The sequence below is a fragment of the Gopherus flavomarginatus genome, chromosome 13 (genome assembly GCF_025201925.1).
Source record: "Gopherus flavomarginatus isolate rGopFla2 chromosome 13, rGopFla2.mat.asm, whole genome shotgun sequence".
Classification (NCBI taxonomy): domain Eukaryota; kingdom Metazoa; phylum Chordata; order Testudines; family Testudinidae; genus Gopherus; species Gopherus flavomarginatus.
The window spans coordinates 12266023-12279099 of NC_066629.1; the positions used below are offsets into that span (position 1 = coordinate 12266023).

The window sequence follows — 13077 nt, forward strand, 5'->3', positions numbered from 1 at the left end:
TTGGAACCAGTGACCCTAACACGCAGCCAGTAAATGACATACTTCAGGCAATGGACTTTTTGCTTTTAGAACTAACATTTGCAAAAAGGCAGATCTCTGTGGCTTACCAGATCACAACCAACTTGCTAGCGAAGTTCAGTGTTTACCCATCCAAATGAGTCTGTGCCGATGACAGATTGAGCAAGCAGCTCTGCAAACAGACTCAAAAAAAAAAATCACACAATGCTCTGGTGCATTTTGAATATGCGATGTTTATTAAATAAAAATAAACCTACTGTCAATAGTGACAAACAAGCCATTCATTCACCTGCATCTAGTCTGGAAATCATGACACTGGCAGGTCTAATGGCATTAGATTTCTTCCATGGGATTCGTTACATCCTGACCTAGTTCTTTCAGTCTCCTCACTGTCTCTCTTACCCTGTATCCCCTGTAGACAGCCTGGATTTTGGTGGCAGCTCTATCTTCTATTTCATGGGTGGTTGTTTCAAAGAGGCTGTGTTTGTCAGGCTCCTTTATTAAAGAAATAAAACCACAGAGGAAATGGCTTCGTAAACAGCTGACAGGCTGATCATTTTCTTGTAGTAAAAATGAATGCCTAAATTACAGTAAATCTGCATAATGTGCAGCCACTGAAAACTGCTGCTTCTCAAAGGCATTTTGGAAGCTGTGTGTGAACCAAAGGTTGAGTGGGAAACTAAATGTGTTTTGTCATCTGCACCTTTTTTTTTTTTTTTTGCAACAGATCTAATTATTACTGGGGTTGTTTTTAGGGCCAAATCTTGAGGCCCTTACTCGGGCAGAACTTTGTCTGACTCACTAGGAGTCTTGTCTGAGTAAGAACATTGTGATTTGGTCCTTATTTAAAGACCAACTGCTCATCTCAGAGTTTCCAGAACACGAAGCTCCCTTCTGTGGGAGACTAACGGTGCCATTAAGCTATCAGCATTTGCCAAGAGTTACTGCTTGGTGGTGTGTGATACGATAGTTATTTCCTGCTAAGTACAGGGGGAGGGAAATGGTGGCCTCTCGTTCCCAGGGAGTGATGATAACTGTTGGCAAATGTTGATTTTTAAAAATGATGAACACTGTAAGCCTGAACCATACTAAGCATGACAGAGACTTAGTTACTAAGCAGAGGGAGAGAAAAAGAGAGACCTATTTTCAGTGGGAGATACGAATCAGGCTCCCCAACCTCGAACAAGGTGCCCCAGCTGGGAATGATGGAGAGGAGCAAGTCAAATACCACATCAAGTTGCAGTCAGAGCATCATATTAACTAATTAGCTGGGGGGAATGATTTCTCTAACAGTGATCTAGAAACTAACATCCAGAATGGGGCAGGAGGGACACAGAGCCTCACAACAAAGGCAAATTCTCTGCAGAGAAGAATGAACTGCTTTATAAATGCTAATGGAACAAATGAATCCCGGATGAAACTCTACAGAAAAGTCACCCCAGAGCTGACTTTGACTCCACACTCTGGGAAATCACATTGAATAGCAGAAAGGCATGGATCCTAAGCCAGCTGGAACAAAAGGTCTGGATTTTCTCTCTTCAAATTATTCAGAGAGAGATGCTCTGGAACTGGTGGAGCACTTCCAACTCCTGCTTAGCCATCTGGACATGGACACAAAGTGCAGCTCCAGCAGAGTCAAAATCCAGGCAGACTTTGGGAGATTACTTACGGGCTCCATGGATGAATCTTTCATTGACTCCTTCACCTCTTCTTGCAAAGATACAGCCTCCTGTAAGAAGAACAGCACAAAATAAAGGTTCAACCAACCGTTCCTTCGCAATAGGAAAGAGCTCCAGTCTGAGTCTCCTTGGAGACTTCTCCAGAACAAGGATCCCAATGGGAAATTCAACTTCTCCCCATCTGTGTGAATCTGACTGTTCTCAGTGGTACCTGATGACAGAACGAGGAGTAATGGTCTCAAGTTGCAGAGGGGGTGGGTTAGGTTGGATATTAGGAAAATCTGTTTCACTAGGAGAGTGGTGAAGCACTGGAATGGGTTACCTACGGAGGTGGTGGAATCTCCATCCTTAGACGTTTTTAAGGTCAGGCTTGACAAAGCCCTGGCTGGGATGATGTAGTTGGGGATTGGTCCTGCTTTGAGCAGGGGGCTGGACTAGATGACCTCCTGAGATTCCTTCCAACCCTGATATTCTATGATTCTAATTGACGTTCAAAAGCATTGAGTGACATTTTGCTTTTTAGTCCTGTGCACTGCATTAAGACGAGACCCCCTTAGGGCAGCAATCCCAGCCTACCTCAAAAGCTTTGTTGTTGTAGAACCTGTCGTCTAGGTTAGCTCCCCATTCTGCTGGGTCAAACTTGGCTTCTGAAAATAAATGCCAACATTTATCATGTCAATGTCAAGCTAGTAATTAAGACAGGAAGTTCCCCAGTCAAGTTACACTCACTCAGCAGGCTGACAGGAGAATGAATATGATAGATTCAGAACAGAGGCAGCCTTGACTGTGAGAAAACAAAATGCTATCCTCTGCACTGCCACCAGGGGAGGGTAAAGGCCATGGCAATTCTCCTTACAGCCCCAAAGTGTGGATCTGACTGGGAGGAGGAAGTTGATTACCTTACACTAAGGAATGCGCATTCTTGCTCCCTGGACATTCCCTGCTGACAAGCTTTTCTTGTGCAATAACCACACAAAAGCCTCTTACCTGTAGTGTAATTTATTCGACATTAAAAAAATATTAAGTGGAAACCATAGTGAGACTGAGTAGTTTTGAGTCTGCATGTTCATCATCCCTTAACCAAACATATTCAGAAAATTAGATTGCTTCCGCAAGCCTGCCATTTTCTAAAGGGTTACAGAGAATGTCAGTTATAAGCTAATGAGTTGAGAAAGGCCGTGTAGAAAAAGGAATGATGAAGGAGGGAGAGAAATACAATAAGCTTGAAATGGGAAAATGCAATAAAGAAAATGGATACAGAGATCTATGATGCATGAAGAGTAGGGAAACCCATGAAACAGTCATTCATGTTTGTATAATAATTAATATTAGGATCTTTAACAGCCATTAAAGGGAGACATGTCATCCATAGGCAGGTCTGACATTCCATGCAGCTAAGAGCCATACATACACACAGAAAAGGAGATACAAATATGGCAGCTCAGAAAACCTTGTCATTTTAGCACTGTAACATCCGTTAGGAAGGAATTTTTAAATCTCCATTTTAGGAACTGAGAAAACAGAGAAGTTGAACTTAAGTACCCTAGATCACACAGGGAGAATAGAATTCAGTTCTTTTGACTCAGCCCTCTACTGTAACTTTCTTTTATAAGCAAAATTCTTCATTTATTTTGCACTCACTTTCTCTTTTATCCAGCAGCTCTTCAAAATAGTTGGCTGCAAAGGCTGGTATATCTTCAGGCTGCTCCCTCAAAACTTCTCTGGCTAGTCCTTCTAGCAGATTTGCAAATCCCGGTGGAATGCGGTGATGGGTGTTTGAGAATGGTATAGACATGGTGTCAGAACAGGCCTTCTATGGCACCTGCAGTTCCATTTAAAGAGCATGGGCTAGTTACTTCTCGCCTGGGTCCAGCATTCAGAATTCATTGCTATTCGCTCAAATACAATGTAGAGTTCAGAGAGCTAGCAAATGTTATAGTTAAGGTTATGGAATTCACACCTCCCCCAGCCAATGCCCCTCAATGAAGTGTGAATATCAATGCTCACACAGGCTCTTTATTTCTAACATTATTAAATACAGGCAATTTATTTTTTTACTCTCTTAAAAATTACACTTTTTTGGGTTTAAATTTGTCATGACTTTAATTACAAGGCAAGTCAAGGAATGAAGGAGTTAAGGTTTCAATTCAATCTCACTGCACATACATATTTTCAGACATGCTAGATTCTGCTTTCCCTTTTCACAGGCACAATGTGTATTTGCAGTGGGATTGTGGGAGCAAAGCTGATTTTTAACCTCCAGTTACCGGATTAGCACAGTCAGGCAGCTGGATGTATAAGTGCTCAGCGTTGCATTTAACGGTGCAAATTCTATGGATGCAACTTGTGGCTGCACAACAAATCCTGCATCTTGACGAGGGGTTAGACTAGATGACCCTTGAGTCCCTTCTAACCCTATGGCTCTAGGAGGATTCTGTGAGTGAGGCCACCCTTCCGAAAGTGCACCCTGACTAGCTGGAAGGCAGAAGTGGGTCAGTGCCAGCACCTCCCACTCTCTCTCTCTGGAATGAGAGGGGTTTCAGTTCAGGCAGCTGGATCAGGTCTCCCGACAGGGCTAGCAGGGGAAGCTGGTTCTGAGCAGGTCATGGAGCCGCTCTTCGCAGCTGAGTGCCCCTGGGGTAGCTGCCTGCTGGCACATGGCCCCTGGCGCCCAGATTTCCAGCCAGCTTCAGGCAGCCACAGTGAGACCCTTTTAGCAGTGGCACTGTGGCTGGCACAGGGCACGGAGCCCACGGGGGGAAAGTTCCTGCCATGAAAGTGCTGGCTGCACCTTGCCCCGAGTGTGTATGTGGGGAGTCCTGGGATCCCCAGCTGCACCCCACACCTGGCCCAGTGTGTGTGAGGGGGCGCTGGCCTGGAGCGAACCGTGTGTGAACGGGGTGGGGCTCGCAGCGACCTCCCCCTCCCCCACACACCCCCCAGGCTGGGCACAGGGGTGCAGCCAGGGACCCCCTGGGACTCCGCCGCCCACATTGGGCCAGATACAGGCAGAAGCTAGGGACTCCCCCCCAACATAGCCCGGGCCAGGCACAGGGTGCAGCTAGGGACCCCCCCGGGACTCCCCCCCAACACACACAGGAGCCCAGCGAGGTCCCTAGTACGACTCTGCACCTGGTGGGCAGACCCCTGCTGTGCCCAGCCCAGAGGTGGGGGGGGGGAGTCCCAGGGGGTCCCTAGCTGCACCCTGCGCCCGGCCCGGGATGTAGGGGGAGGGGGGGAGTCCCAGGGGGTCCCTAGCTGCACCCTGTGCCCGGCCCGGGATGTAGGGGGAGGGGGAGAGTCCCGGGGGGGTCCCTAGCTGCACCCTGCGCCCGGCCCGGGATGTAGGGGGAGGGGGGAGTCCCAGGGGGTCCCTAGCTGCACTGTGTGCCCGGGATGTAGAGGGAGGGGAGAGTCCCGGGGGGGTCCCTAGCTGCACTGTGCGCCCGGCCCGGGATGTAGGGGGAGGGGGGGAGTCCCGGGGGGGTCCCTAGCTGCACTGTGCGCCCGGCCCGGGATGTAGGGGGAGGGGGGGAGTCCCGGGGGGGTCCCTAGCTGCACTGTGTGCCCGGGCCGGGGTGTAGGGGGAGGGGAGAGTCCCGGGGGGGTCCCTAGCTGCACCCTGCACCCGGGCCGGGGTGTAGGGGGAGGGGGGGAGTCCAGGGGGGGTCCCTAGCTGCACCCTGCGCCCGGCCCGGGGTGTAGGGGGAGGGGGGGAGTCCCGGGGGGGTCCCTAGCTGCACTGTGTGCCCGGCCCGGGATGTAGGGGGAGGGGGGGAGCCCCGGGGGGGTCCCTAGCTGCACCCTGCGCCCGGGATGTAGGGGGAGGGGAGAGTCCCGGGGGGGTCCCTAGCTGCACTGTGCGCCCGGCCCGGGATATAGGGGGAGGGGGGGAGCCCCGGGGGGGTCCCTAGCTGCACCCTGCGCCCAGCCCGGGGTGAAGGGGGAGGGGAGAGTCCCGGGGGGGTCCCTAGCTGCACCCTGCGCCCGGCCCGGGGTGTAGGGGGAGGGGAGAGTCCCGGGGGGGTCCCTAGCTGCACCCTGCGCCCGGTCCGGGGTGTAGGGGGAGGGGGGGAGTCCAGGGGGGGTCCCTAGCTGCACCCTGCGCCCGGCCATGGGTGTAGGGGGAGGGGGGGAGTCCCGGGGGGGTCCCTAGCTGCACCCTGCGCCCGGCCCGGGGTGTAGGGGGAGGGGGGGAGTCCCGGGGGGGTCCCTAGCTGCACTGTGTGCCCGGCCCGGGATGTAGGGGGAGGGGGGGAGCCCCGGGGGGGGTCCCTAGCTGCACCCTGCGCCCGGGATGTAGGGGGAGGGGAGAGTCCCGGGGGGGTCCCTAGCTGCACCCTGCGCCTGGCCCGGGGTGTAGGGGGAGGGGAGGAGTCCCGGGGGGGTCCCTAGCTGCACCCTGCGCCCGGCCCGGGGTGTAGGGGGAGGGGGGGAGTCTCGGGGGGGTCCCTAGCTGCACCCTGCGCCCGGCCCGGGGTGTAGGGGGAGGGGGCGAGTCCCGGGGGGGTCCCTAGCTGCACTGTGTGCCCGGGCCGGGATGTAGGGGGAGGGAAGAGTCCCGGGGGGTCCCTAGCTGCACTGTGCGCCCGGCCCGGGATGTAGGGGGAGAGGGGGAGTCCCGGGGGGGTCCCTAGCTGCACCCTGCGCCCGGCCGGGGTGTAGGGGGAGGGGGGGAGTCCCGGGGGGGTCCCTAGCTGCACTGTGTGCCCGGGCCGGGGTGTAGGGGGAGGGGGGAGTCCCAGGGGGGTCCCTAGCTGCACCCTGCGCCCGGGATGTAGGGGGAGGGGGGGAGTCCCGGGGGGGTCCCTAGCTGCACTGTGTGCCCGGGCCGGGATGTAGGGGGAGGGGGCAGTCCTGGGGGGTCCCTAGCTGCACCCTGCGCCTGGGCCGGGGTGTAGTGGGAGGGGGGGGAGTCCCGGGGGGGTCCATAGCTGCACTGTGTGCCCGGGCCGGGATGTAGGGGGAGGGGGGGAGTCCCGGGGGGGTCCCTAGCTGCACTGTGTGCCCGGCCCGGGATGTAGGGGGAGGGGGGAGTCCTGGGGGGTCCCTAGCTGCACCCTGCGCCCGGGCCGGGGTGTAGTGGGAGGGGGGGAGTCCCGGGGGGGTCCTTAGCTGCACTGTGTGCCCGGGCCGGGATGTAGGGGGAGGGGGGGAGTCCCGGGGGGTCCCTAGCTGCACTGTGTGCCCGGGCCGGGGTGTAGGGGGAGGGGGGAGTCCCGGGGGGTCCCTAGCTGCACCCTGCGCCCGGCCCGGGGTGTAGGGGGAGGGGGGAGTCCCAGGGGGTCCCTAGCTGCACCCTGCGCCCGGCCCGGGGTGTAGAGGGAGGGGAGAGTCCCAGGGGGGTCCCTAGCTGCACCCTGCGCCCGGGATGTAGGGGGAGGGGAGAGTCCCGGGGGGGTCCCTAGCTGCACCCTGCGCCCGGGCCGGGGTGTAGGGGGAGGGGGGGAGTCCAGGGGGGGTCCCTAGCTGCACCCTGCGCCCGGCCCGGGGTGTAGGGGGAGGGGGGGAGTCCCGGGGGGGTCCCTAGCTGCACTGTGTGCCCGGCCCGGGATGTAGAGGGAGGGGGGGAGCCCCGGGGGGGTCCCTAGCTGCACCCTGCGCCCGGGATGTAGGGGGAGGGGAGAGTCCCGGGGGGGTCCCTAGCTGCACTGTGCGCCCGGCCCGGGATGTAGGGGGAGGGGGGGAGCCCCGGGGGGGTCCCTAGCTGCACCCTGCGCCCAGCCCGGGGTGTAGGGGGAGGGGAGAGTCCCGGGGGGGTCCCTAGCTGCACCCTGCGCCCGGCCCGGGGTGTAGGGGGAGGGGGGGAGTCCAGGGGGGGTCCCTAGCTGCACCCTGCGCCCGGCCCGGGGTGTAGGGGGAGGGGGGGTGTCCCGGGGGGGTCCCTAGATGCACCCTGCGCCCGGCCCGGGGTGTAGGGGGAGGGGGGGAGTCCCGGGGGGGTCCCTAGCTGCACTGTGTGCCCGGCCCGGGATGTAGGGGGAGGGGGGGAGCCCCGGGGGGGTCCCTAGCTGCACCCTGCGCCCGGGATGTAGGGGGAGGGGAGAGTCCCGGGGGGGGTCCCTAGCTGCACTGTGCGCCCGGCCCGGGATGTAGGGGGAGGGGGGGAGCCCCGGGAGGGTCCCTAGCTGCACCCTGCGCCCAGCCCGGGGTGTAGGGGGAGGGGAGAGTCCCAGGGGGGTCCCTAGCTGCACTGTGTGCCCGGGCCAGGATGTAGGGGGAGGGGAGAGTCCCGGGGGGGTCCCTAGCTGCACCCTGCGCCTGGCCCGGGGTGTAGGGGGAGGGGGGGAGTCCCGGGGGGTCCCTAGCTGCACCCTGCGCCCGGCCCGGGGTGTAGGGGGAGGGGGGGAGTCCCGGGGGGGTCCCTAGCTGCACCCTGCGCCCGGCCCGGGGTGTAGGGGGAGGGGGCGAGTCCCGGGGGGGTCCCTAGCTGCACTGTGTGCCCGGGCCGGGATGTAGGGGGAGGGGAGAGTCCCGGGGGGTCCCTAGCTGCACTGTGCGCCCGGCCCGGGATGTAGGGGGAGAGGGGGAGTCCCGGGGGGGTCCCTAGCTGCACCCTGCGCCCAGCCCGGGGTGTAGGGGGAGGGGAGAGTCCCAGGGGGGTCCCTAGCTGCACTGTGTGCCCGGGCCAGGATGTAGGGGGAGGGGAGAGTCCCGGGGGGGTCCCTAGCTGCACCCTGCGCCTGGCCCGGGGTGTAGGGGGAGGGGGGGAGTCCCGGGGGGTCCCTAGCTGCACCCTGCGCCCGGCCCGGGGTGTAGGGGGAGGGGGGGAGTCCCGGGGGGGTCCCTAGCTGCACCCTGCGCCCGGCCCGGGGTGTAGGGGGAGGGGGCGAGTCCCGGGGGGGTCCCTAGCTGCACTGTGTGCCCGGGCCGGGATGTAGGGGGAGGGGAGAGTCCCGGGGGGTCCCTAGCTGCACTGTGCGCCCGGCCCGGGATGTAGGGGGAGAGGGGGAGTCCCGGGGGGGTCCCTAGCTGCACCCTGCGCCCGGCCGGGGTGTAGGGGAAGGGGGGGAATCCCGGGGGGGTCCCTAGCTGCACTGTGTGCCCGGGCCGGGGTGTAGGGGGAGGGGGGAGTCCCGGGGGGGTCCCTAGCTGCACTGTGTGCCCGGGCCGGGGTGTAGGGGGAGGGGGGAGTCCCGGGGGGGTCCCTAGCTGCACCCTGCGCCCGGGATGTAGGGGGAGGGGGGGAGTCCCGGGGGGTCCCTAGCTGCACTGTGTGCCCGGGCCGGGATGGAGGGGGAGGGGGGAGTCCTGGGGGGTCCCTAGCTGCACCCTGCGCCCGGGCCGGGGTGTAGTGGGAGGGGGGGGAGTCCCAGGGGGGTCCTTAGCTGCACTGTGTGCCCGGGCCGGGATGTAGGGGGAGGGGGGGAGTCCCGGGGGGGTCCCTAGCTGCACTGTGTGCCCGGCCCGGGATGTAGGGGGAGGGGGGAGTCCTGGGGGGTCCCTAGCTGCACCCTGCGCCCGGGCCGGGGTGTAGTGGGAGGGGGGGAGTCCCGGGGGGGTCCTTAGCTGCACTGTTTGCCCGGGCCGGGATGTAGGGGGAGGGGGGGAGTCCCGGGGGGGTCCCTAGCTGCACTGTGTGCCCGGGCCGGGGTGTAGGGGGAGGGGGGAGTCCCGGGGGTCCCTAGCTGCACCCTGCGCCCGGCCCGGGGTGTAGGGGGAGGGGGGAGTCCCAGGGGGTCCCTAGCTGCACCCTGCGCCCGGGATGTAGGGGGAGGGGAGAGTCCCGGGGGGGTCCCCAGCTGCACCCTGCGCCCGGCCCGGGGTGTAGGGGGAGGGGAGAGACCAGGGGCTCCCTAGCTGCACTGTGTGCCCAGCCCGGGGTGTAGGGGGAGGGGGGAGTCCCGGGGGGTCCCTAGCTGCACCCTGCGCCCGGGCCGGGGTGTAGGGGGAGGGGGGAGTCCCGGGGGGTCCCTAGCTGCACCCTGCGCCCGGGATGTAGGGGGAGGGGGGAGTCCCGGGGGGTCCCTAGCTGCACTGTGTGCCCGGCCCGGGGTGTAGGGGGAGGGGGGAGTCCCGGGGGGGTCCCTAGCTGCACTGTGTGCCCGGGCCGGGGTGTAGGGGGAGGGGGGAGTCCCGGGGGGGGTCCCTAGCTGCACCCTGCGCCCGGCCCGGGGTGTAGGGGGAGGGGGGAGCCCGGGGGGTCCCTAGCTGCACTGTGCGCCCGGCCCGGGGTGTAGGGGGAGGGGGGAGTCCCGGGGGGGTCCCTAGCTGCACTGTGTGCCCGGCCCGGGATGTAGGGGGAGGGGGGAGTCCTGGGGGGTCCCTAGCTGCACCCTGCGCCCGGGCCAGGGTGTAGTGGGAGGGGGGGAGTCCCGGGGGGGTCCTTAGCTGCACTGTGTGCCCGGGCCGGGATGTAGGGGGAGGGGGGGGAGTCCCGGGGGGGTCCCTAGCTGCACTGTGTGCCCGGGCCGGGGTGTAGGGGGAGGGGGGAGTCCCGGGGGGGTCCTTAGCTGCACTGTGTGCCCGGGCCGGGGTGTAGGGGGAGGGGGGAGTCCCGGGGGGTCCCTAGCTGCACCCTGCGCCCGGCCCGGGGTGTAGGGGGAGGGGGGAGTCCCGGGGGGTCCCTAGCTGCACCCTGCGCCCGGCCCGGGGTGTAGAGGGAGGGGAGAGTCCCAGGGGGTCCCTAGCTGCACCCTGCGCCCGGGATGTAGGGGGAGGGGAGAGTCCCGGGGGGGGTCCCCAGCTGCACCCTGCGCCCGGCCCGGGATGTAGGGGGAGGGGAGAGTCCCGGGGGGGTCCCTAGCTGCACTGTGTGCCCGGGCCGGGGTGTAGGGGGAGGGGAGAGTCCCAGGGGGGTCCCTAGCTGCACTGTGTGCCCGGGCCGGGGTGTAGGGGGAGGGGAGAGTCCCAGGGGCTCCCTAGCTGCACTGTGTGCCCAGCCCGGGGTGTAGGGGGAGGGGGGAGTCCCGGGGGGTCCGTAGCTGCACCCTGCGCCCGGGCCGGGGTGTAGGGGGAGGGGGGAGTCCCGGGGGGTCCCTAGCTGCACTGTTTGCCCGGGCCGGGATGTAGGGGGAGGGGGGGAGTCCCGGGGGGGTCCCTAGCTGCACTGTGCGCCCAGCCCGGGGTGTAGGGGGAGGGGGGAGTCCCGGGGGGTCCGTAGCTGCACCCTGCGCCCGGGCCGGGGTGTAGGGGGAGGGGGGAGTCCCGGGGGGTCCCTAGCTGCACCCTGCGCCCGGGATGTAGGGGGAGGGGGGGAGTCCCGGGGGGGTCCCTAGCTGCACCCTGCGCCCGGCCCGGGGTGTAGAGGGAGGGGAGAGTCCCAGGGGGTCCCTAGCTGCACCCTGCGCCCGGGATGTAGGGGGAGGGGAGAGTCCCGGGGGGGTCCCCAGCTGCACCCTGCGCCCGGCCCGGGGTGTAGGGGGAGGGGAGAGTCCCAGGGGCTCCCTAGCTGCACTGTGTGCCCAGCCCGGGGTGTAGGGGGAGGGGGGAGTCCCGGGGGGTCCCTAGCTGCACCCTGCGCCCGGGCCGGGGTGTAGGGGGAGGGGGGAGTCCCGGGGGGTCCCTAGCTGCACCCTGCGCCCGGGATGTAGGGGGAGGGGGGAGTCCCGGGGGGTCCCTAGCTGCACTGTGTGCCCGGCCCGGGGTGTAGGGGGAGGGGGGAGTCCCGGGGGGGTCCCTAGCTGCACCGTGTGCCCGGGCCGGGGTGTAGGGGGAGGGGGGAGCCCGGGGGGTCCCTAGCTGCACCCTGCGCCCGGCCCGGGGTGTAGGGGGAGGGGGGAGTCCCGGGGGGGTCCCTAGCTGCACTGTGTGCCCGGGCCGGGATGTAGGGGGAGGGGGGGGAGACCCGGGGGGGTCCCTAGCTGCACTGTGTGCCCGGGCCGGGGTGTAGGGGGAGGGGGGAGTCCCGGGGGGGTCCTTAGCTGCACTGTGCGCCCGGCCCGGGGTGTAGGGGGAGGGGGGAGTCCCGGGGGGTCCCTAGCTGCACCCTGCGCCCGGCCCGGGGTGTAGAGGGAGGGGAGAGTCCCAGGGGGTCCCTAGCTGCACCCTGCGCCCGGGATGTAGGGGGAGGGGAGAGTCCCGGGGGGGTCCCCAGCTGCACCCTGCGCCCGGCCCGGGAGGTAGGGGGAGGGGAGAGTCCCGGGGGGGTCCCTAGCTGCACTGTGTGCCCAGCCCGGGGTGTAGGGGGAGGGGAGAGTCCCGGGGGGGTCCCTAGCTGCACTGTGTGCCGGGCCCAGGATGTAGGGGGAGGGGAGAGTCCCAGGGGGGTCCCTAGCTGCACCCTGCGCCCGGCCCGGCCGGGGGGAGAGTCCCGGGGGGGTCCCTAGCTGCACTGTGTGCCCGGGCCGGGGTGTGGGGGGAGGGGAGAGTCCCGGGGGGGTCCTTAGCTGCACTGTGCGCCCGGCCCGGGGTGTAGGGGGAGGGGGGAGTCCCGGGGGGTCCCTAGCTGCACCCTGCGCCCGGCCCGGGGTGTAGAGGGAGGGGAGAGTCCCAGGGGGTCCCTAGCTGCACCCTGCGCCCGGGATGTAGGGGGAGGGGAGAGTCCCGGGGGGGTCCCCAGCTGCACCCTGCGCCCGGCCCGGGAGGTAGGGGGAGGGGAGAGTCCCGGGGGGGTCCCTAGCTGCACTGTGTGCCCAGCCCGGGGTGTAGGGGGAGGGGAGAGTCCCGGGGGGGTCCCTAGCTGCACTGTGTGCCCGGGCCGGGGTGTGGGGGGAGGGGAGAGTCCCGGGGGGGTCCCTAGCTGCACCCTGTGCCCGGCCCGGCCGGGGGGAGAGTCCCGGGGGGTCCCTAGCTGCACTGTGTGCCCGGGCTGGGGTGTAGGGGGAGGGGGGGAGTCCCGGGGGGTCCCCAGCTGCACCCTGTGCCCGGGCCGGGGGGGGAGGGGAGGGGGGGAGTCCCGGGGGGTCCCTAGCTGCACCCTGCGCCCGGCCCGGGGTGTGGGGGGAGGGGGGGAGTCCCGGGGGGGTCCCTAGCTGCACTGTGCGCCCGGCCCGGGGTGTGGGGGGAGGGGGGGAGTCCCGGGGGGGTCCTTAGCTGCACTGTGCGCCCGGCCCGGGGTGTAGGGGGAGGGGAGAGTCCCGGGGGGTCCCTAGCTGCACCCTGCGCCCGGCCCGGGGTGTAGGGGGAGGGGAGAGTCCCGGGGGGTCCCTAGCTGCACCCTGTGCCCGGGCCGGGGGGGGAGGGGAGGTCGCTCCGAGCCCCACCCCGCTCACACGCGGCTCGCTCCAGGCCGGCGACCCCACGGCGGGAGGCCGGTACCCGGCCCGGGGCACTAACGGCCTCGGCCCCCGGGCGGGCTCTTACCGCTCCGCCGCCGCCGCGCTCGGCCGCTTCTGTTGCCTGGCAACAAGACCCCGCCCCTCCCCCCGGCGGGGGCTGGTGCCCGGGAAGGGACAAACGCGAAGCGGTACCCGGCCCCGCCCATCTGCCTGTAGGCCCC

At 65.1% G+C, this 13077-nt stretch overlaps 1 protein-coding gene across 1 annotated transcript; it reads right to left on the reverse strand.

Moving 5' to 3' along the window:
* Positions 1 to 231: 231 nt before the first annotated feature.
* On the reverse strand, positions 232 to 13017 carry SPA17 (sperm autoantigenic protein 17). Its single transcript, XM_050921766.1, has 5 exons — positions 12942 to 13017; positions 3339 to 3519; positions 2274 to 2344; positions 1688 to 1747; positions 232 to 513 (listed from the first exon to the last, which is right to left on the reverse strand). Exons 2-5 carry the CDS (start codon positions 3490 to 3492, stop codon positions 352 to 354), a joined length of 447 nt encoding a protein of 148 aa, XP_050777723.1. The 5' UTR covers positions 3493 to 3519; positions 12942 to 13017; the 3' UTR covers positions 232 to 351.
* Between the last annotated feature and the right edge of the window lie 60 nt (positions 13018 to 13077).